We start from the raw sequence: 21,009 nt of genomic DNA, 5'->3' as shown, positions 1-21,009 counted from the left end.
GGGAAAATACTTGAGCATCATGTCTGCGTGCAGCTTGTGCACCTGGCGTGCGAAGAACACCAGTTGGAGGGCCTCGGCGGTGTGACAGCTGAGTAGCGTGCCACGTTTTCCTCCGGTCATATGGAATTTCGTTTTAACCTCATGTCCGTTGCTGGCTACCACCACGTCGATCACCCCGCGCAGGGGCAACGGATCGTCGCTGTCATAGGTGTAGATTTTGGCTTTGGACGGTGAGAGAGGCGGACGAGGAGAGAGGCTTTCATACTGTATGCTGTCCATAACGTTCACTGACGCCCCTGTATCAATCAGGGCTTGCACCTGAGACCCTGCGATCTGTATGTCGCACATCGGTGGCGGCCGCCTCCGGGCGCCGTCCCTGCCGACGAAGGACACAAATTATACATCGTCATCATCGTCTTCCAAGTTGAACGCCGCATGGGACGCATCACTGCAAGGGCCCGGGTCTTCAAGCGTCAACTGTCGCACGCCTTGGACAGGCCCTCTCGCGCTGGGGTTGGTCGACCGTCGACTTCCGCCGCTACGGCAGACCTTCGCAAAGTGGTTCTGTTTTCCGCATTTCGAGCATGTCTTGCCCTTAGCGAAACATCTACCTCCCGCTGGGTGATCCATCCCGCAGTTTCCACAGGGGGCGTGTGGCGCCGCTCTCGTGTTCCCTCTTGAAGTCTGCTGTCGTCGGTGTATCACTTCAAGGTGTTCTTCCTTGATCACCGGAGTGCGAGCCGCAGTTCCGGGCCGGTGCAGAGCGGCCTCCATTTTGTCCGCGCGGTCGTTGGACAGCTTGTGCGACCGAGCCAGCACGAGGATCTCGATTAGCAAGATGCGTGGCTGACTAAGGATAAGGCGCCGGAGTTGGACGGACCTGCACCCCCGGATGAGTTGTGCCCGAAGCTCCGCTCTTTGATCTGGTAGTTCACAGGCAGTCGCAAGTTTTCGGAGTCACGCATAGTATGTGTCGATAGATTAGGTTTCGCCTTGGCGCGCCTGACGCAGTTTGAACCATTCATAATCTGGGTTGACCCGTGGGTCAAAGTAACGATTCAGTGCGTTGACTGCGGCCGTGTAGTCGTTGTCGTCGCCTCTGTCGGGCAGCGTTTCAAAGAGCTCATACAGTTCGTCGCCGCCATAACACATCAGTACTGAGCGCTTGACCTTCCCGTCTGTTTCTCTGATGCCCACAAAGTAATGATCCAGACGGCCAATCCGCAGTCGCCATCGCGCCGCTGCGGTGAAAGGATCAGAAAGTTTGCTGAAAGGTGGTAGGGGAGCGGCGACTCCATGGCCTGGGTGCGCAGGCATGGTGGCAGCAACAGGTCCTTGGACACGCACGCCACCCGGCGGCGCTGCAGCGTTCTGGGGGGCTGCGGCCTGCTGGACTTGCGCAGCAGGGGCTTCTGCTCCATCATTGGCGGCGGCCTGGTTCATTTCCTGAGCAGGCGTGGGCCTGATGGCCGACTGTGGGTGTCAGTATCACTATGCCCTTCCCTTTAGGATTCACTTTCCTTGCGATGCTGCTGGGAGCGCAGTAGAGGAAGGTCATGTTGTCGCGCTGCGGCGGAGGCCAAGGACAGGAGGGCCGCACCACGACGTGTGTCCCCACCAGGGTGTAGAGCGTTGGGAATGGCAGGGTGTTCGTGGCAGGCCACGGATGTGGCGTGAGCAGCTCGAGGGGCGGGCGCCATGTGACTGAATCGGCCACCCACTCCCGTAGCACCTGGGTCAGCACAGCGGGGAGCGCCGTCGTGCTAAAGGCCTCTCACAGGCCGGGAAGGGCTGTTGCGTTCGCCGGCTGGGGCAGCGACACCTCCCGCGTGGGAGGGCTCACCTGTGCGCCTCGCTGGGCGCGAAGACAGCGTCGCAGGTGCTGGGCTGGCCAAGGAGTAGGTCCGGGCAGCAGGTGTACTTGAACGAGCCGCGATCGCCGAGGCTCGAACGCCGGAGCGTGAGCACGGCCAATAGTGCGGGCGAAGCACCAGGTGATCGCGGGCGAGGCGTGGGGAGACCCGCCTCGTCGTCAATGTGGTGCCACAGCACGGGGGCAGGGACCACCTAGGCCGCAGAGTGGGGCCTAACCTTTACTTTTAAAATGAAGCACGCTGACACTGGCTAGCAGTAAGGGCCGAAGACCTCGAGCAGTCTTGCGCCCGTTTATTTATACCCCTCGGGCGAGCCCGTCCTCGGGGTGCATGGGTGCGTGCGTGCTGGTGTACGTGTGTGCATGCATGCGAGTGTGGACGGGCCGGGTGGCTCCGTCAGTACAGTTCAGTTTTGTGCCTGAGTGAGGAACTCCAGTAAAGTCAGTATCCCCCAAAAATGCTGTATATTCTGAAGTCAGGCGGTAATGAGGCCACAGGGGACCCTCATAGTATATTCAAAACCTTCATTATGAATTCATGGATGAACCATGGTGGCCCATGTTTATAATTGGTCGCGTTTCAACAGCTAACGTTAACCCTGTCTGCCCACTTGATGTACTGGGGTACAGTCTGTGCGTATGTTCTGCTGGTATTTCTTTCAACCCCTTACGCCGTGGTGTTTGGCTTCAGAAGTCTCCATGGCCTATGCAATGCTATCAGCCCCCTACTAGTTAATTGTTTTTATATTTATCTGGAGAATGGCTGTTTCTGATTGGATGTCATTTCTTTATATACAAGAATCAACATATGAAATCAATTATGCTGCAATGCAAGGTCTTATCAAGACACAACTATATAAATCCTGCACCTGGAGTGGCACGGTGAGGCTATAGCTTGTACAAAGGATAGAAGTTTAGACAAAGAGCTGGGAAGGGTGAGGGTGTGGGGGTCAAGGAAATTGTTTTTAGTGCCTCTGCACCTGTGAGTGTGGATTTGATGGAAACTACTGGACTCCAGAAATCAGGGTAAGTGAAGCCGGATATGACATGTGACATTCATGTGACATTTATAGATTGGGAGCCTGCATCCTAGTGCCCACGCTCGAATGTATGGAAGGCTAACTTAGATCTTCTCTTCCAGGGGATACTCATCAAAGTCATAAGCACTGAATAGTCCCGCCCACGTGTGGGGACCCCAGAGCAATACCCATATATATATAGATAATATGCATATATATATATAGCAGCCTCCAAGGACTGGACCTTGAACATGACCCCAGCAGCCTGAAAAGCGGCATGCGGGGATTCCGTGAAACAAACATTGCAGCATTATGAACACGGCATCACCCATTGTATGGGAAACATTCGCGAAGAGAACAGCGTACTACGAAGACCAGCAGGCTCAGAGAGACAGCCAGCCTTTCGAGGCGACCACCAGAGGGCAAAACTCTCAAAAGGAGCAACCTTGTTGGGGAAGCTGTTTCACCTGCTAATGCCATGGTGTCCTCCTCCTTTGAGAAAGGTCAATGATGACCGAAATGTATTAGGAAATGCCAGCGCTGCAACAAGTAAATAAATGCTTTTAAATCCACGGAAAGTGTGCGACTCAAATCCTTCTCAAGTAGAGAGACTTGTTTTGATATATATATATATATATATACATACATACAAATGCAGCCTGAAACGTGTTATGCATTGTAAATCTTTTACATTTGAAAAAATAAAAGACATATAAGTCATCATATACTTATGATACATACAAAGAAAACTGCTTTGAGTTATCTTTGAAACACACACCCTTTATTTTCAAAGGTAAAAAGGCAAGATCATAGAGGCAGATTAGCCTAAAAAGGCTGCATATAGAAACAATTGGAAAATTGGCGCTGTGCCTTTAAGACCTCCAGGAACCCCCAGGCTCCCATCATGCGCCACAAGTGACAATTAGGTCAGTTCTTTTTTCCGGCTCCTTATGTGAGGATCCTGGAGCATTGTGCTCACCAGTTAGTGATTTTTTTATCACTTTTTTCTGGTTTAAAGTGAACTTTCTTAGTTTCACTTGACGTCTTTTGTACTTAGCTTACTAATTCTACAGTTTTTCTGACTTTTGACTATTTTTACCTGTCAAAATGCCGGCCTTATTTAATAAGTGCCCGGCCTGTGGAAAAAAGATGGCTAAGTCAGACCCTCACTCGGTATTGCTTGTCTACCTTCATCTCACAAGCCAGACCAGTGTTACCACTGCAGCAAGTTTTCAAAAAGAACCCTTAGGGAAAGGGAGAAGATTACGCTGCATTCCATGCAGGAGAGAGGAAAAGAAACAGCAATTGGGCAAGAAGAACATCCCTCAAGGAAGCCCTCCTGTCAACCAAGGTTGGAGCGCAAAGAGAAAGGTAAGAAAAGGACACATATGTCTCATACGCCATTGAGGGACAGATTAATATCAAAAATACCTTTGTGCTCTGAGTCGGCATTGAAATCGACGTCGAGGCGTCCTTCGCCGTCGAAACAACTGACATCAGGTGAGAAGACCCATAAGACGAATTCGACACCAACGCGTAGGCAGTCCAAGTCTGGCTCCCCTACGACATCAAGAGGCTGCGGCTCGACGTCGACCCATTAACGTCAAGGCCTGCCACCAAGAGGGACCGTGGTGACGTCAAGATCACCTCAGACGTCAAGGGGTCCACTTGCACTGACGTCGAGCCAAACACCGAGGGGTTCAATGGCGGTCGGGCACAGGCATTCGCCGTCGAGATGCATAACGTTGACGCATCCGTCGCCAAGGAGGTCGACGTCGAGGAGGTCGCCATCGAGGAGATTGACGTCGAGATCTCGAAAAACACCTTCTGTATCTAGGAGGCCAAAAAGATGGACTTCTAGGTCGACGTCGAGGAGGTCGACGTAGAGGAGATCACACTTCAATCGCGGGTCTCCTCCTGCAAAGAGACCTAGGGCGACGTTGAGGGACCACGCAACGCGGGAGGCCCAGGTGGTAACTTCAAGGAGTGTCTCTTCCTCCCTAGGACTTAAGATAGTGCAAGTCACTCCTGAGTCCTGAACCCTCTGTATATATATCAAAACAAAACAAGGGAGGTACCCTATGGACCAATGTGGGACAGGGTGAACAAATATTAAAAAGAAAAAGAGTCCCTAGAGTTAAGGATATCCCTTATGTCATGGTGTTCCTGGCTTTAGGTAATAAAGACACCACCTGACCTAAAGAATAGCCCTATAGCCAAATTACAACAATATAGCTCAGCTTGCAACCTAGGCTGAGCGTCAGTTTCTTTGGGTACTCAGTCTTGCCTAAAAGTCCTATGGCATTCCAACAAACTATATACAAAAGTGATAAAAACAGAGATTTATTAAAAAAGTTTTTCTTTACAGTACATAGTATCAATATTACATAATTATACTACACACAATTACAGTAACAACCAAAAGTCGACGCGGCGTTTCGGTGTCTTTCGTGTATAGGTACACCTTCTTCAGGACGTTTTTTTTAAAAGCCCTAGGAGAAAAGTGCCACAATTAAAAACAGACTCTCGAAAGGTATTATAAATTTTTTTTCCGTTTTTGGACTCTAACAGAGACATGTACCGGTCTTCTAATTTATCAGCATTTAAACAACTCATGTATTTCTGTCTATCCCTAGAAAACTGTATATGAATAGTTTAACCATACGGTGGTCACCCCAGGTACAGTGAATACATCCATCACATATAAACATTGGTCAAAACTCAAATGTATCCAACATGGAAAATGAATTGATTGATGTAACACTGTGTCCCAATGGAATAAGAGCAGAGGGGCTATACTATCCTTGGTCGGAGGCTATCTGGAGAATTAACTATGATCACGGTATAAGTTTACATAACGTATTATTTCCTCCTGGAGTAGACCAAAACTATGGTATAATGTGGTCAAAATTCTCATGTAAACAATATTTTTTTTTGTCAGGTATGAATTGGGACTCTGTCGAAAGTCTGTTTTTAATTGTGGCATTTTTCTCCTAGTGCTTTTAAAAAAAACGTCCTGAAGAAGGTGTACCTATACACGAAAGACACCGAAACGCCGCGTCGACTTTTGGTTTTTACTGTAATTGTGTGTTGTATAATTATGTAATATTGATACTATGTACTGTAAAGAAAAACCTTTTTAATAAATCTCTGTTTTTATCACTTTCGTATATAGTTTGTTTGGAATGCTATAGGACTTTTAGGCAAGATTGAGTACCCAATGAAACTGACGCTCAGCCTAGGTTGCAAGCTGAGCTATATTGTTGTAATTTGGCTATAGGGCTATTCTTCAGGTCAGGTGGTGTCTTTATTACCTAAAGCCAGGAACACAGCGACATAAGGGATATCCTTACCTCTAGGGTCTCTTTTTCTTTTTAATACTCCTGAACCCTCACCATTGCTGACTCCAACCCCTCTAACTAATATCTCCCCGAGATGGCTAGGGGACATAAGGGAGTGGAAGATCTGCAGGATTACAAGACTGCCACGTTCCTCTACAAGACCCAGATCGCCTATAATTCAGTACACTCATCTGAAAGACATGAGCGACATATCACTCCGCAAAGGTCCCCATCTTTGAGAAGGCGATCATCACGTTCTCCTAGGAGTCGGGCATCCAGATCTCGCCACCACTCTCCTAGAAGACGAAGCCATAGATATTCTTCGTGGTCTTCAGACTCCAAGGCTGATTACTCTCCTACTCTTTCTTCCTCTCCTCCGAGTAGATTATCTCCCATTGATGATATCCTGACCTTCAATGAGGTTCTTGTTGAGGGGTTGAGAAGCTTCAGATTGAAATGCCTTTTTCCACCACCAAAACCTCACTCATCTTTGAAACACTACACCAAAGGTCTTCCTCTAGACCATTGCTTCCCCTGGTGCCTGGCCTGCTAGAGCCTGCTCTACAAAAATTCCTTACTCCAGCACCTGTGGGGGCAGCCCCATCTCGAATCACAAAAAAGTGTAAGGCTCCTGAGACGGACCCCTTTTTTCTGAGGGCTGACTCTCCACCTGACTCAGTTATTGTTTCAGCGGCACGTAAGAATCAGACGGGGGCAGCATCGTCTGCGGTACCCCCAGATAGAGACACTAAGGCCATGGGTTCTGTCGGTAAGAGAAAGTGCACCACCTCAACATCTTACATGAAGGTAAGCCAGCGCCTCGGCCTTACTGGGTCGGTATGACAGCTCTTTGTGGGACTCTCTTTTGTGCTTCACTGAGAAGCTCCCAAAAGAAGACAAGCAAGATTTCCTGGAAATCCTTCATGAAGGTGGCTTGGTGGCCAATCAAGTCATCAGTGCAGCGGCTGATGCCTCTGACTTAGCTGCCCATGGTTATGCACATGGGATTTAGGCCCTTCGCTCTGCCTGGCTGAGATTGACGGGCTTGAAGCCAGAGGCGCATTATCGAATTCTCAATCTCCCCTTCAATGGCACATCGCTCTTTCGATCTCATGCTGATGACCAAATGTCCAGGATGAAGACTGAACTGGATACGATGAAATCGGTTGGTCTCGAGAAGAGGAAGGACCTCAGGCGACACTACCGCCCTTACGATCTGCGCCAATACCAGCACAGGGTTCAAACCCCTCAATGGTCCTCCCAGCAAAATCAAGGAAGATCACAGCATCATCCTGGTAGAGGTCGAGGAGGGAACTCCAGACAGTCCACTCCTGCTTCCAAGCAACAACAGAAGCCGTGAGTGCTTGCTTCCACTAACTCCGTTACCCACTCCGGTGGGGGGGAAGTGTCCATTTCTACCTGGAAGAGTGGAACAAAATCACACTAGACAAGTGGGTGCTCAATATTGTGAGGAATGGGTAGTCCATCAGGCCAAGTCCCCGCCACCTTCTATTCCTCCTCAAAAGACTGTAATCCATTGCATAAATCTTCTGAGAGAAGAGGTGTCCGCTCTACTCCTAAAGGAGGTCATCGAGAAGGTGCCATGGCATCAATGTCGACAGGGGATCTACTCCGATATTTTTTGGTTCCAAAGAAAGGTCTAAAGAAGGAGTTCAGGACTATACTAGATTGCAGGCTTCTCAACAAGTTCATTCGGAGAGAGAGGTTCAGAATGCTGGCATTACATCAAATAATCCTGCATCTACATCAAAGGGACTGGATGTGTTCCGTAGATCTTCAAGATGCCTATTTCCACATTCCAATCTCTCCAAAGCATTGAAAGTTTCTAAGGTTTTGCATCCTGTCACACCACTTCCAGTTCACTGTCCTGCTCTTCGGTCTGAAGTCGGCTCCTCGCACATTCTCAAAGTGCATGGCAGTAGTTGCTGCTTTCTTGAGGAAGAAGCAAATTTTCGTCTACCCTTACCTAGACGACTGGCTTCTCAAGAGTGTGTCTCCTACTCTTCTACAGCAGTGCCTCGCGTACTGCATTCAACAACCACATCAGCTGGGTCTACACATACATTTTAAAAAATCCATCCTCAATCCAACACAGAGGATACCTTACCTGGGTGCAGCTTTGGAAACAGTAAACGCAATAGCGTATCCTTCAGAGAAGAGACTATCATCCATTCTCCACAATTGTCAGACTCTCCTGAGGATACCTCAGCCCACAACCAGGCAGATCTCATCTCTGCTGTGTTTGATGGCCTCGTGCATTTTTCTAGTTACAAACACCAGGCTTCACATGAAACCTCTAAAGCAGACTCTAGAGGATCAGTGGTCCCAAATCTCCAATCGTTGGGAGGACACTTTAACCCGTTGGATGCTTGCGTCGGCCATTGCCCGACTCAAGCTCTACCTCTGGGATGCTGCGCACGACCAATGGCTGACGCAGCCCTACCCACTCCGTGGAACACCCGCACTGCGGCAGAATGTCCGCCGCAGTAAACGAGTTAACTCTGCCTCTGTCTTTCCGGCTCTCCATCAGATGGTAGATGCGACAGACTCATCTCATCATAGTCCCCTTTCAACAGGAGCTGCCCAAGCAGACTCTGGTGACGGATGCGTCCCTTCAGGGATGGGGCGCCCATATGGGGCCACTACAGCTCCAAGGAATGTGGTCAGAGAAAGAGCAACTATACCACATAAACATGCTGGAGCTCAGAGCGGTGCATCTGGCTCTCAAGGCGTTTTTTTCCTTCCATCAAATCGATTGCTCGGCTTGTTCAGATGGCCAATACAACAACGATGTATTACCTGGACAAGCAGGAGGGGGGCACCAGGTCCAGACCCCTGTCACTGGAAGCACAGGCGATTTGGAAGTGGCTTCTGGCACGAGACATGAAAATCTCCTCAATTCACTTACCAGGCGTCCTCAGCGTCCAATCGGATGGCCTAAGCAGCCATTTCGCAGAAGCACACGACTGGGTGCTAAAACAAGAAGTGGCGCAAGACATCTTTCACAAATGGGGAACACCAGATATCGAGCTCTTCGCGGACGCAGACAGCGCAAAATGCAGAATCTTCACCTCCAGGTACCCGCAACCAGGATCCAAGGGGAATACACTGTTGATAGACTGGTCAGAGACATTACTCTACGCCTTTCCCCCAATTCCCCTCATTCCCATGGTGATCAGGAAACTGTACTAATCCATGACAGAGATGATCCTGGTTGATTCAGAGTGGCCTCGCCAGTGGTGGTACCCGGACCTTCTTCATCTGTCCAAAGTACCACAAAGGAGGTTGCCATGTCATCCGAATCTGCTGACCAGGGCGGGTGGCAAAGTGTCCCATCCCAACCTGCTGTTCCTGAGGTTAGCATAATGGCTCCTGAGTTCATCCAATATGGACATTTAGGTCTCTCTCAAGACTGCATGCAGATCTTGAAGAAGGCTAAGAGACCTTCAACGAGGAAGTCTTACACTTTTAAGTGGAAGCGTTTTTACATATGATGTACTACTGAGAGTCGTGATCCTATTCAAGGTCAGGAATGGGTACTATTACCATACTTACCATATTTGGCCAAAGCAGGTTTGTGATACTCCTCCATAAAGGTTCACCTGGCAGTGATAACAGCATATTGAAAGTCTCCCACTCAGGCTTCTTTCTTTCAAATGCCAGTTGTTAAGGATTTCCTGGAGGGTCTAAAAAAGTCTATTCACCTGTTAAGTCTCCATCTCCTACCTCGGAGCTTATTGTGGTCCTCTCTAAGCTTCTGGGTCCCCCATTCGAACCCATTCACAAAGCTTCCCTTCAGCATCTTTCATGGAAGACTGCTTTTCTCATGGAAATCACATCTGCCTGCAGGGTGAGCGAGATACAAGCCTCATGCTCAACAGAGCCATATCTCGTTTTCACGCAAACAGAGGGGTGTTACGTTCACACCTGAGGTTCCTTCCTATGGTGTTCTCGGAGTATCACATCAACCAGTAGGTTACTCTTCCTACTTTCTTCGCAAACCCTGTCACTCCTGCGGAGAGATCTAAAAAGGGTGTTAAAATTCTATCTTGATAAAACAAAAAGTGTACGAAAGTCTGACCAACTGTTTGTGTATTATGGTCCGTTGAATACTGGTTTCCCTGCCTCAAAAAAGGTCAATTTCAAGATTAATAGTGTCATGTAACATGTTATCTTATCAACTGGCACATAAGCAGCTCCTGGACAAGCAGAGGGCGCATTTTACAAGAGGCAAACTGCTACGATAGCGATGCTTAGGAATGTACCTATTCAAGAAATTTGTAAAGCAGCCACATGGCGTTCCGTCCATACTTTCGCACGCCATTACTGCCTTGATTTGGACACTCAAGCAGATGCTCAATTTGGTGAAGCATCCTTGAGAAATTTGTTTGGGTAATATATGTTTGGGTAAAATGGTTTTGATATGCTGGTATTCGTCCTCAGGGTACGGGGATGGGCTTGCTACTCTATTCAGCACTTATGACTACTGATGAGTATCCCCTGAAAGAGAAGGATACGTTATTTAACAGTAATCCTAGTTCTCTTCCAGGGGTATACTCATCAAAGTCATAAGCAACCCACCCTCCTCCCCGGACGAATACCATGGCCATATATATGTATCTGCTACCCATACTGTGATTACACTGTTGTACACCGTCCAAAAGAACTGACCTAACTGTCACCTGTGGTGCATGATGAGGGCCTGGGGGTTCCTGGAGGTCTTAAAGGCACAGCGCCAATTTTCCAATTGTTTCTTTATGCAGCCTCTCTAGGCTAATCTGCCTCTATGATCTTGCCTTTTTACCTTTGAAAATAAAGGTTGTGTGTTTCAAAGCAAACTCAAAGCAGTTTTCTTTATATGTATCATAAGTATATGATGACTTATATGTCTTTATTTTTTCAAATGTAAAAGATTTACAATGCAATTGTGGCAATTTTGAGCCACGTTTCAGGCTACATATCTATATATATGCATATATATATATATATATATATATATATATATATATATATATATATATATATGCATATTATCTATATATACCTATATATATACATATACATATATATATATATACATATACATATATATATATATATATATATATATATATATATATATATATATATATATATATATATATATATATATATATATGCATATTATTGGCTAATGCTCCGGGGTCACCGCACGTGGGTGGGACTGTTCAGTGCTTATGACTTTGATGAGTATACCCCTGGAAGAGAACTAGCATTACACGTAAGTCATTTATCCTTTCTTGTAAACCCAGACCTAAAGGAGGTCTAAAATTTTAAACTAAAATATTACTTATTGATGGCTGGATGGGACGGTAGCTCAGCATCTTCGAGTGTGAGCGTGGCCTTGTTGCGCTGCAGCTGTGCAGGATGCTGTACGCTGCAATTCCCTATGATCAACGTTAGCTTACAGGCTACCCAAGAGATGGACAAGGCTAGAGGGAGGTGTAGAGATCCAACAAGGTTGTGATAGTGCTTCCTGTTAATTCTGCAAAATTTAACACATTTATTAAATATGACTAGGTAAATCTGTGGGACATCAGGTCTTGCATTGCAGCTGAATGGTCATGAAATCATGAAACCAAAGCAGAAGAGGTTGCAGTGGTTCCGCTTGAGGGAATTGTAGTGCACAAAAGGGACAATGTCATTGAATGTAAGGTAGTGGGAAGCCCCCTGCAAGGATTATGGAAGGCTGGAGGGGGTATATGACTACCACAGGACAGCAATTTATCTCAAACCTGCTGCCTGTTGCTGTATATTGTATTCTCTCACAGCTGGTCCTGTGTAATTCAGACACAGAAGTGTGTTACCCAAGACTTGCGGGGGAGAGTGTTGAAATAGTCTTTGGGGCTTATTTACAAGCCCCTTGCGCTGCTGGTCTGTCACTCTTTATATGGGAAAAGGTGAAATAGCAGCGGCAAAATGGGCTTGTAAATACGTCCTTAGGTTTGTACTGCTGTGTAGGCCATAAGCCCTTTGAGGCTCAGCTGTGCAATATGCTGCTCCCAACCTCTCCCTGAAATCCTCTATTTTCTACTCCCTGTTAAAATATTCATTCACTTGGTTCTAGATTTAGGCTCCAAAACCAATCTAAGAACGTTGTGCATTCAAGTTAGAGGGATTGGGGCACTGTTCTCACTCACCCAAGTTCAGACTTTCTTCCCTTCCTCGTGCCACTCTTTAACACCTTCGCCACTGGGGTAATTCCCCCATGGTGAGGGGGGCAGGGGGAGCACGGTGCCACGGTGCTTGTGACAAGCCCAGCTTGTCATGAGGCACAGTAGAGATGTGCTCATGATGAGCTGGGCTCGTCACAACCACGCCCACTGATTGATTCTCCCGCACAGACGGGGAATAAATCGCAGGTGAGCGGGCCGCGGCCGTTATGACGAGCCCAGCTCGTCATGAGCACAGCTCCACTGTGCCTCATGACGAGCTGGGCTCGTAATAAGCATGGAAGATGTTAACAATGGGCAGAAAACCTGCCTAGAACCAAGAAGGAAGAGAAGTAGGAATAAACTAACTGCACTGTAGAGAGAATGTCTAACTTATGAAATGAGGCAGCTGGGAGTTAGAGGTGACATGGATCACACCTGGGAGCGAGAGGTGACATAGATCACACCTGGGAGCAAGCGGTGACATAGATCAGACCTGGGAGTGAGCCGTGACATCGATCAGACCAGGGAGCAAGGAGTGAAATAGAACAGACCTGGGAGCGAGTGGTGACATAGATCAGACCTGGGAGCGAGCAGCGACATAGATCAGTCCTGGGAGCGACCAGCGACATAGATCAGCCCTGGGACCAAGCAGTGACATAGATCAGACCTGGGAGAAAGCAGTGATGTAGATCAGACCTGGGAACGAGTGGTGACATAGATCAGACCTGGGAGCGAGTGGTGACATACATCAGACCTGGGAGCGAGTGGTGACATAGATCAGACTTGGGAGCGAGGGGTGACACAGATCAGACCTGGGAGCGAGCAGTGACATAGATCAGACTTGGGAGCGAGCAGTGACATAGATCAGACTTGGGAGCGAGCGGTGACACAGATCAGACCTGGGAGCGAGCGGTGACACAGATCAGACCTGGGAGCGAGTGGTGACATAGATCAGACTTGGGAGCGAGGGGGGACACAGATCAGACCTGGGAGCGAGCAGTGACATAGATCAGACTTGGGAGCGAGCGGTGACACAGATCAGACCTGGGAGCGAGCGGTGACACAAATCAGACCTGGGAGCGAGCAGTGACATAGATCAGACTTGGGAGCGAGCGGCGACATAGATCAGTCCTGGGAGCGACCAGCGACATAGATCAGCCCTGGGACCAAGCAGTGACATAGATCAGACCTGGGAGAAAGCAGTGATGTAGATCAGACCTGGGAACGAGTGGTGACATAGATCAGACCTGGGAGCGAGTGGTGACATACATCAGACCTGGGAGCGAGTGGTGACATAGATCAGACTTGGGAGCGAGGGGTGACACAGATCAGACCTGGGAGCGAGCAGTGACATAGATCAGACTTGGGAGCGAGCAGTGACATAGATCAGACTTGGGAGCGAGCAGTGACACAGATCAGACCTGGGAGCGAGTGGTGACATACATCAGACCTGGGAGTGAGTGGTGACATAGATCAGACTTGGGAGCGAGGGGTGACATAGATCAGACTTGGGAGCGAGCGGTGACACAGATCAGACCTGGGAGCGAGCGGTGACACAGATCAGACCTGGGAGCGAGCAGTGACATAGATCAGACTTGGGAGCGAGCGGCGACATAGATCATTCCTGTGAGCGACCAGCGACATAGATCAGCCCTGGGACCAAGCAGTGACATAGATCAGACCTGGGAGAAAGCAGTGATGTAGATCAGACCTGGGAATGAGTGGTGACATAGATCAGACCTGGGAGCGAGTGGTGACATACATCAGACCTGGGAGCGAGTGGTGACATAGATCAGACTTGGGAGCGAGGGGTGACACAGATCAGACCTGGGAGCGAGCAGTGACATAGATCAGACTTGGGAGCGAGCAGTGACATAGATCAGACTTGGGAGCGAGCGGTGACACAGATCAGACCTGGGAGCGAGCGGTGACACAGATCAGACCTGGGAGCGAGTGGTGACATAGATCAGACTTGGGAGCGAGGGGTGACACAGATCAGACCTGGGAGCGAGCAGTGACATAGATCAGACTTGGGAGCGGGCGGTGACACAGATCAGACCTGGGAGCGAGCGGTGACACAGATCAGACCTGGGAGCGAGCAGTGACATAGATCAGACTTGGGAGCGAGCGGCGACATAGATCAGTCCTGGGAGCGACCAGCGACATAGATCAGCCCTGGGACCAAGCAGTGACATAGATCAGACCTGGGAGAAAGCAGTGATGTAGATCAGACCTGGGAACGAGTGGTGACATAGATCAGACCTGGGAGCGAGTGGTGACATACATCAGACCTGGGAGCGAGTGGTGACATAGATCAGACCTGGGAGCGAGTGGTGACATAGATCAGACTTGGGAGCGAGGGGTGACACAGATCAGACCTGGGAGCGAGCAGTGACATAGATCAGACTTGGGAGCGAGCAGTGACATAGATCAGACTTGGGAGCGAGCGGTGACACAGATCAGACCTGGGAGCGAGCGGTGACACAGATCAGACCTGGGAGCGAGTGGTGACATAGATCAGACTTGGGAGCGAGGGGTGACACAGATCAGACCTGGGAGCGAGCAGTGACATAGATCAGACTTGGGAGCGAGCGGTGACACAGATCAGACCTGGGAGCGAGCGGTGACACAGATCAGACCTGGGAGCGAGCAGTGACATAGATCAGACTTGGGAGCGAGCGGCGACATAGATCATTCCTGTGAGCGATCAGCGACATAGATCAGCCCTGGGACCAAGCAGTGACATAGATCAGACCTGGGAACGAGCGGTGATATAGATCAGACTCTGGAGAGAGCTGTGACGAGGATTGGACCAATGAGCGAGTAATGACTTAAAAAGCAGCTGGGAGCGAGATAGAACCTGGACGAGAGTGAGGTATGAGGTACATACATATCTCAGAATGAGACAGGTCCTGGACGAGAGTGCAGTATGAGGTACATACATAGCTCGGAGTGAGATAGCAATTGAGTAAGAGTGAGGTATGAGGTACATGCACAGCTTGGAGAGAGATAGGTTTGGATGTTAGTGAGGTCTGGTGTGTATGTGAAGCGGTGAGTGAGCTTTGATGTAGATGCAACCGTACTATGATGTGTATAGAGCTGGAGTGTGCTATGATGTAGACGATAGCAGGTTTTTTTCTTTGATATACATAAGGGCTAGCCAATGGTGATGCTGGAGGCACTTGGAGCAGGTTTGAGAAGGGCTGAGGCCGGCGTATACACAATATTAATAAAGTGACCCTCTCTGGCACCCAAACATTGCAGATCCTGTGGGTTTCAGCTTTTACTCACCCAAGCTCAAGTTTTGGGGTAGAGAACAAGGAGTCACCTAGTGTTACAGTGAGCTTGAAGCCACCCTGAGGTTGGTGGAGGAAGCGGAAGGTTAACACTTCATATGTCACACAATGGGAGTGAAACAAGAATCTCTGCATCACCCCTGCCCTCCAGAGAGGCCTCATGGCCTCTCAGCCATGACACTCCTACAACCTCTCAGAGACGGTGAAGGCCCGACGTCAGCAGAGCAGACTCATCTCAGCCTGTTTCCTTCGCCAAAGATTGGTTTATGATCTGTGCGAAACATGTATGACCTTCGCTCTCCCATGACTTAATCCTTCATTTTAGGTCCATGAATGAGATAAACCTCAGCAACCTCTGTGGCTGTGACCTCTGCTGGTCTCAGAGTAACAGACCTCTGGGCCTGCCCCGGCCTAGGGCTAGGGGGCTTTTCTTTGCACTGTGGCAACTCCCTGGCTCTGGGGTACCGGAGGACTTCACCTATGGGTGGGGGTGCAGACTTCACCTATGGTGGCCTCAGAGTGACAGAGTCCACCGGACCTGCTGTAGCCTGAGGCTGACAGGTCTTTCATAGCATTGTGGCACCTACCTGCTTCTGGGGTACAGCTCAACATCACCTGTGGTTGGTGGTGGAGGCTTTGCCTGTGGTGCTCTCAGAGTGACGAAGTGCACCGGGCCTGCTCTAGCCTGAGGCTAGAAGGGCTTTCATCGCATTGTGGCACTTACCTGGCTCTGTGGTACAGGTCAACCTCACCTGTGGGTCGAGGTGAGGTCGGGGGCCCCAGCCATTTCAGTGTTATAGGAAGTGAATGCAACCCTTCAGTGTGCTCCTCACTGCTTGGGAAGTATTGAAACTCCACCCAGCACTTCTCCCCTCCTCTGGCAAACCACCAGCTTCCAGTCTCGTCCCAGGGCTCTGCCTCAGAGATGACAGAGGTTGTTATGATATCTGAATAGATCACTACGAAGCTGAACGCTTGTCTCAAGCTACTGTCTTTTCACAGTCACCCCCTGACACTCTGTTTTGTCTTTCATGTAATTTCATGAAAATGTTCAGAAATGTTATGTTATTACACAGATACAGATTTTGCATTTTTCGCTTGCTTGTTCTAGATTCCCTGGGCCAGAGTTACAAAGATTTGATGCAGAGCATAGCAGCAAGACAAGTTGCTGTGCTGCGTCCTGTGTAGAGGGCAGAAATTTGCCATATCGACTAAGATGCGCTGGTGCACTGTGTGCTCCCTAGCACCAACACAGGCACCCTTGCGCCATGGTGCAAGGGTGCCTGCTTTGCAGGGGCATAGCGACATTAAATTTCAAGGGGGGGCGTGAACAACTTTGTGAACTTTCCAGCGACCCTGTACAAATCTCCCATTGTGTGAGGCTGCACGCCCAATAAACAGTGCCTGATAATTCCAATATCCCTAAGCATCTCTGGCAAGAAGGTTTTGGGCTCGACTATCTACCTAAAAGCAGATCCTATGATAACTTAAGGGGTGTTTGACATTCCTGACTACCTGAAGGTTGGCTTTATGATGCTTGAAGGCTCAGAAATGTTGCAGGGAATCTCTAGCCTCTATTCAACCACTACACTGCCAGGGCCTGGCTCTCAGAATATATAGGGGAGTGAGTACCGAATAGGCAGTTAATGGCAGTCCCCGGACTTAAAAATCTAAGACAAATAGTGCAAATACTATGTAATTTTTTGTACAAAAGGTGGAACCCCTGCAGGTGGACATTTTACATGCATTAATATCCCAAAAACCAGCTAACTCTACCACCACCCATGGTTGACTTTGAGCTTGTCTTTGATCCTGTACAGTATCGCAATACCTTTTGACTGGGTTCTTTCTAAAGAAATACCACATACATACATAAATACATATATACAGGAAGACTAGTGCCATGAGAAAGAGTGATAGCAAAACAATTGGTCAAAAGAAGTTGAGTGATTCTGCCAATCAAAAAGGAGTATTTTCCCATTTTCCAGCTCTCAGACCTTATATTTGAATTTGCCCTGTGTGTGTTTGGGGTCTTTCTGATCACTTTCTAGGGGAACCGACCAAGAAAAAGGGTGGCTGTGGGCACTGCCTACCCACCCTGTATTATCTGCAGCCTGTGGAATCCTCTGCTGACGTTCCATTATCATTGGTAACAGCAGCCTTTAACACCACACTGCGAACAAAAATCAACACAAAAATGTTCAGGTCGGACCCAAAATACAGGAGGCTGAGAGATGAAAGGCCCCAACGGGGCACTGTTTGGGAGGCAGTAAGCTTAATTTGTAAAAGAGTAATTGCAGGTAACCCAATCTTTTTTTCTTTTTAACAGAAGCTTGCATGTATCATTGCCAAATGCCATGCAGACGCTCGCATGTATCATTGGCGAATGCTGAGGTTGTTGAATAACAAGGCGGTCTCTCTTGATTTCAGCTCCTAGCTCGTTCATCCACCAACATGCTCTCCCTGCATATTATGGCACTCTTGCAGGTTCTTTCTGATATTTTCTTTCTCCCTTTTCACTATTTTCCATATTTCCCTTCCTCCTTCTGCCCACACCCCTTCATGCCTTTCTCTCTTTTGTTCAGTTTTACTGCCTGATGATTTAAACCCTGTACCAATCTCTAAAAAGGAATGCAGTTTGGTCCCGCCTGCAGCCACCAGCTTAAATTAAGCATCCTTGGCTTGCAGCCCATAAAGGAAATGCCAGAGAGGCAAGTCTGGCCCCTTACGCTTTTTATCTCCTACCTGAAGAGCAGAAACACCCTTTCTCTCCTAATGCAAGACACAAGGGGGCATATTATCAAGGGGGTTTATCTCTGCTTTTTTGGCTTTAAAGCCAAGAAAGCGGAGATAAAATTATCTCCCTATTACCTAGCTGCCGCTAACACCAGTTAGCAACAGCTAGTAGGAGATAGCGACCATCTTGGGCCCCACTTTGCATGTCAGTGATATTTATCACTAATGAGATGCAAAGTGGGCGTGCCAAGATGTTAGCGACTGAAAACAGTCGCTAACATCGCTATCTCCTATTACCAACTTTTGGAGATATTCGCGCTAAGCGGGAATATCTCCAAAAGCTAACACCTGCCCTGAGCAGTTCTTAGGCATGTAATCCAATGGGAGGTGGATAACATGGCTAAGAGCATTAGCTCGCTAATGCATGAATATCGCTGACTTTTCAGCGATATTCATGCTTTGCGCGATTTTTACCGCATTTGCGTTAAACCTTGGTAATACCAAGGTTTATTTGCGGTAAAAATCGCCGCAGCGCTGCGGTAAATTTTTGTCTCTAACCAAGCAATAGCGATAATTATCGCTATTGCTTGGTAATATGCTCCAAGGACCCCAGCCTTCTCCCTTCCAGATGACGTAGCACAGAAACATTACATGGGACCAGAAATAAGAGCCACAGGGTCAACCTCATCTCAGAGTCCCTGCCCCCTTTCTACCCAAAACAGTTTGCGAAGTTAGCTGTGCTTACAGCACAACTGACTCTGGTATTAGTCCGAGTCCATTTTAATGCATCTTTTCCAATCCTTGTTATCTCTACTGGGGTATTTACATTACTATTTCCATCAAAGTGAATGCTGTTTCAGAGCATCACCAGCTACCAGTCTCTTGTCTGTAATTTTCAGTGGGTTCCACCACTAAAGAATGCTTGCCAACTGCACTGTGTAGAGCTTCTACTGTTTCTCATTCATGCCTCTCCACACATAGCCTCCCTCAGATTACGCAAGAATTGATGCTTGAGCCTTTTGCCATCATATTTACTTTGATGGTATTTATAAAGTACACACATATTTGAAAGACAGTGGAGTGCTGTACAGGATCAAAGGCAGAGATCCAACCAGAAAGTGAATCTGGGTGGGATGTCCTGGGTTCTGTGATGGGAGGTTAACTAGTTACTGTGTTGTGATGTAGTGTTCTTAAAAGACATCTTCTGCTCCTTCCTACCTTCGCGCATCGTTATAGGGCTACTGATGGATACAGGGTTTTAGTGACCGGGGAGGCCTGTTTCCTTGCACGTCTTGAATAAAGGTTTCTGAATATGTCCCCGACTGGCCCGTTGATAATTTTGCATTGTGTTTTTTTAGATGTGACCTGCATGACTGGGCCCAATTCTGCAGCCAAGGCTTCACCAGTGATGTGTAGAGAACGTACAACTGTCTGCTGAGTTTGCACCCCGACATGCAACCCAGAAGTATTCATACTGGCTCCACATTGTTGACAATTGATTGCCGCAGATTGCATTGTTTGAGAGCCATCATCCCTCTGTCATCCTGGACCAAGACTCATGCCTAGAGCCGTTGCACTCCTAGCTGCCAATTGGCCACATGTCAAATGTAGGCCCTTCAGTCAGTTCTGGTATTTTGGCCCACTGTACTTTGCATGCCTGGGTTTCAAAGTCCACGCCTATTGCAGAAAAGATAAAACTACAAATACCAGAATGCAAAGGGCTGCTGGCTAAGTAGCCAGGACTGTTTGATGACCTCATCTATGATTCTTGTGCACTTGGAGCTTTAAATATTAAAGTCACTCTGCTGAAAGCCTAATTTGTACAGGTCAATAAAAGCATAGTTTTTTCTTGAAAGCCTACTTGTGTGTTCCTAATTCAAGAAGACCCACGGATGTCACAGACAAACACAAAGAGACAGCGCAGAGGGCATGTGGTGCTAAAGCACTTGGCACACATTTTATTAAGTATTTCAAGAAGATGCCCTAGCATGCCTGGGAATTCTAAAGGTGAACGGGGCACCAACTAGTGCAGTGGGGTCATAAGGACCACTCACATTTCAAATGTTGGTGCAATACTGTGAGTAAATTACTTGCACTTGCTGTGAATCACAAACACGCACAAGTGGCCTAAGTGGAAAAATTAAGTTTTAAAATGGGAACATTGGCAAGCCATTAATGGTACAGACTTGATAATGGAGCAAATTGGTTTACACTTGGCACAACTGCAAAAAGGACCCTCATATTTCTATTCGGGTTTGGGACATCACACATCAAAAATTATTATAACATTGCACGTGCCAACAACCGAGCTGTCTCTAGGTGCTAATCCTCCCACTCAGTGGTACTCATTTCATCAACATGGGAAAGTAAAGGCTGAGTTATCCACACTGAGGTTCAAACCAATGACGTCCATATTTCAAGGCATTAGCTCAGCCCACTTCTTATTCCTTTCATTTGATATCCTTCTTTTCTTTATTGTGTGACCTCTCTGTGAACAATATGACCTCCCTGAAGTCACCATATAAGGCT

General features: G+C 48.1%; 1 protein-coding gene across 1 annotated transcript in view; it reads left to right on the top strand.

The window, feature by feature from the left end:
• The window catches only part of LOC147706625 (cell adhesion molecule CEACAM1-like), a 464,428-nt gene extending 444,098 nt beyond the window's left edge, over positions 1 to 20,330 (top strand). The window contains exon 6 of the mRNA XM_086933115.1: positions 19,839 to 20,330. Coding sequence (XP_086789241.1) covers positions 19,839 to 19,844 — 6 coding nt within the window. The 3' untranslated portion in view covers positions 19,845 to 20,330. The remainder of the gene's footprint in view (positions 1 to 19,838) is intronic.
• The last annotated feature ends 679 nt before the right edge of the window (positions 20,331 to 21,009 follow it).

Source organism: Lissotriton vulgaris, chromosome 7 (assembly GCF_964263255.1).
Source record: "Lissotriton vulgaris chromosome 7, aLisVul1.2, whole genome shotgun sequence".
NCBI lineage: Eukaryota > Metazoa > Chordata > Amphibia > Caudata > Salamandridae > Lissotriton > Lissotriton vulgaris.
The sequence above is the reverse complement of the archived record's forward strand: the minus strand, read 5'-3'. Positions and strand labels throughout refer to the sequence as shown.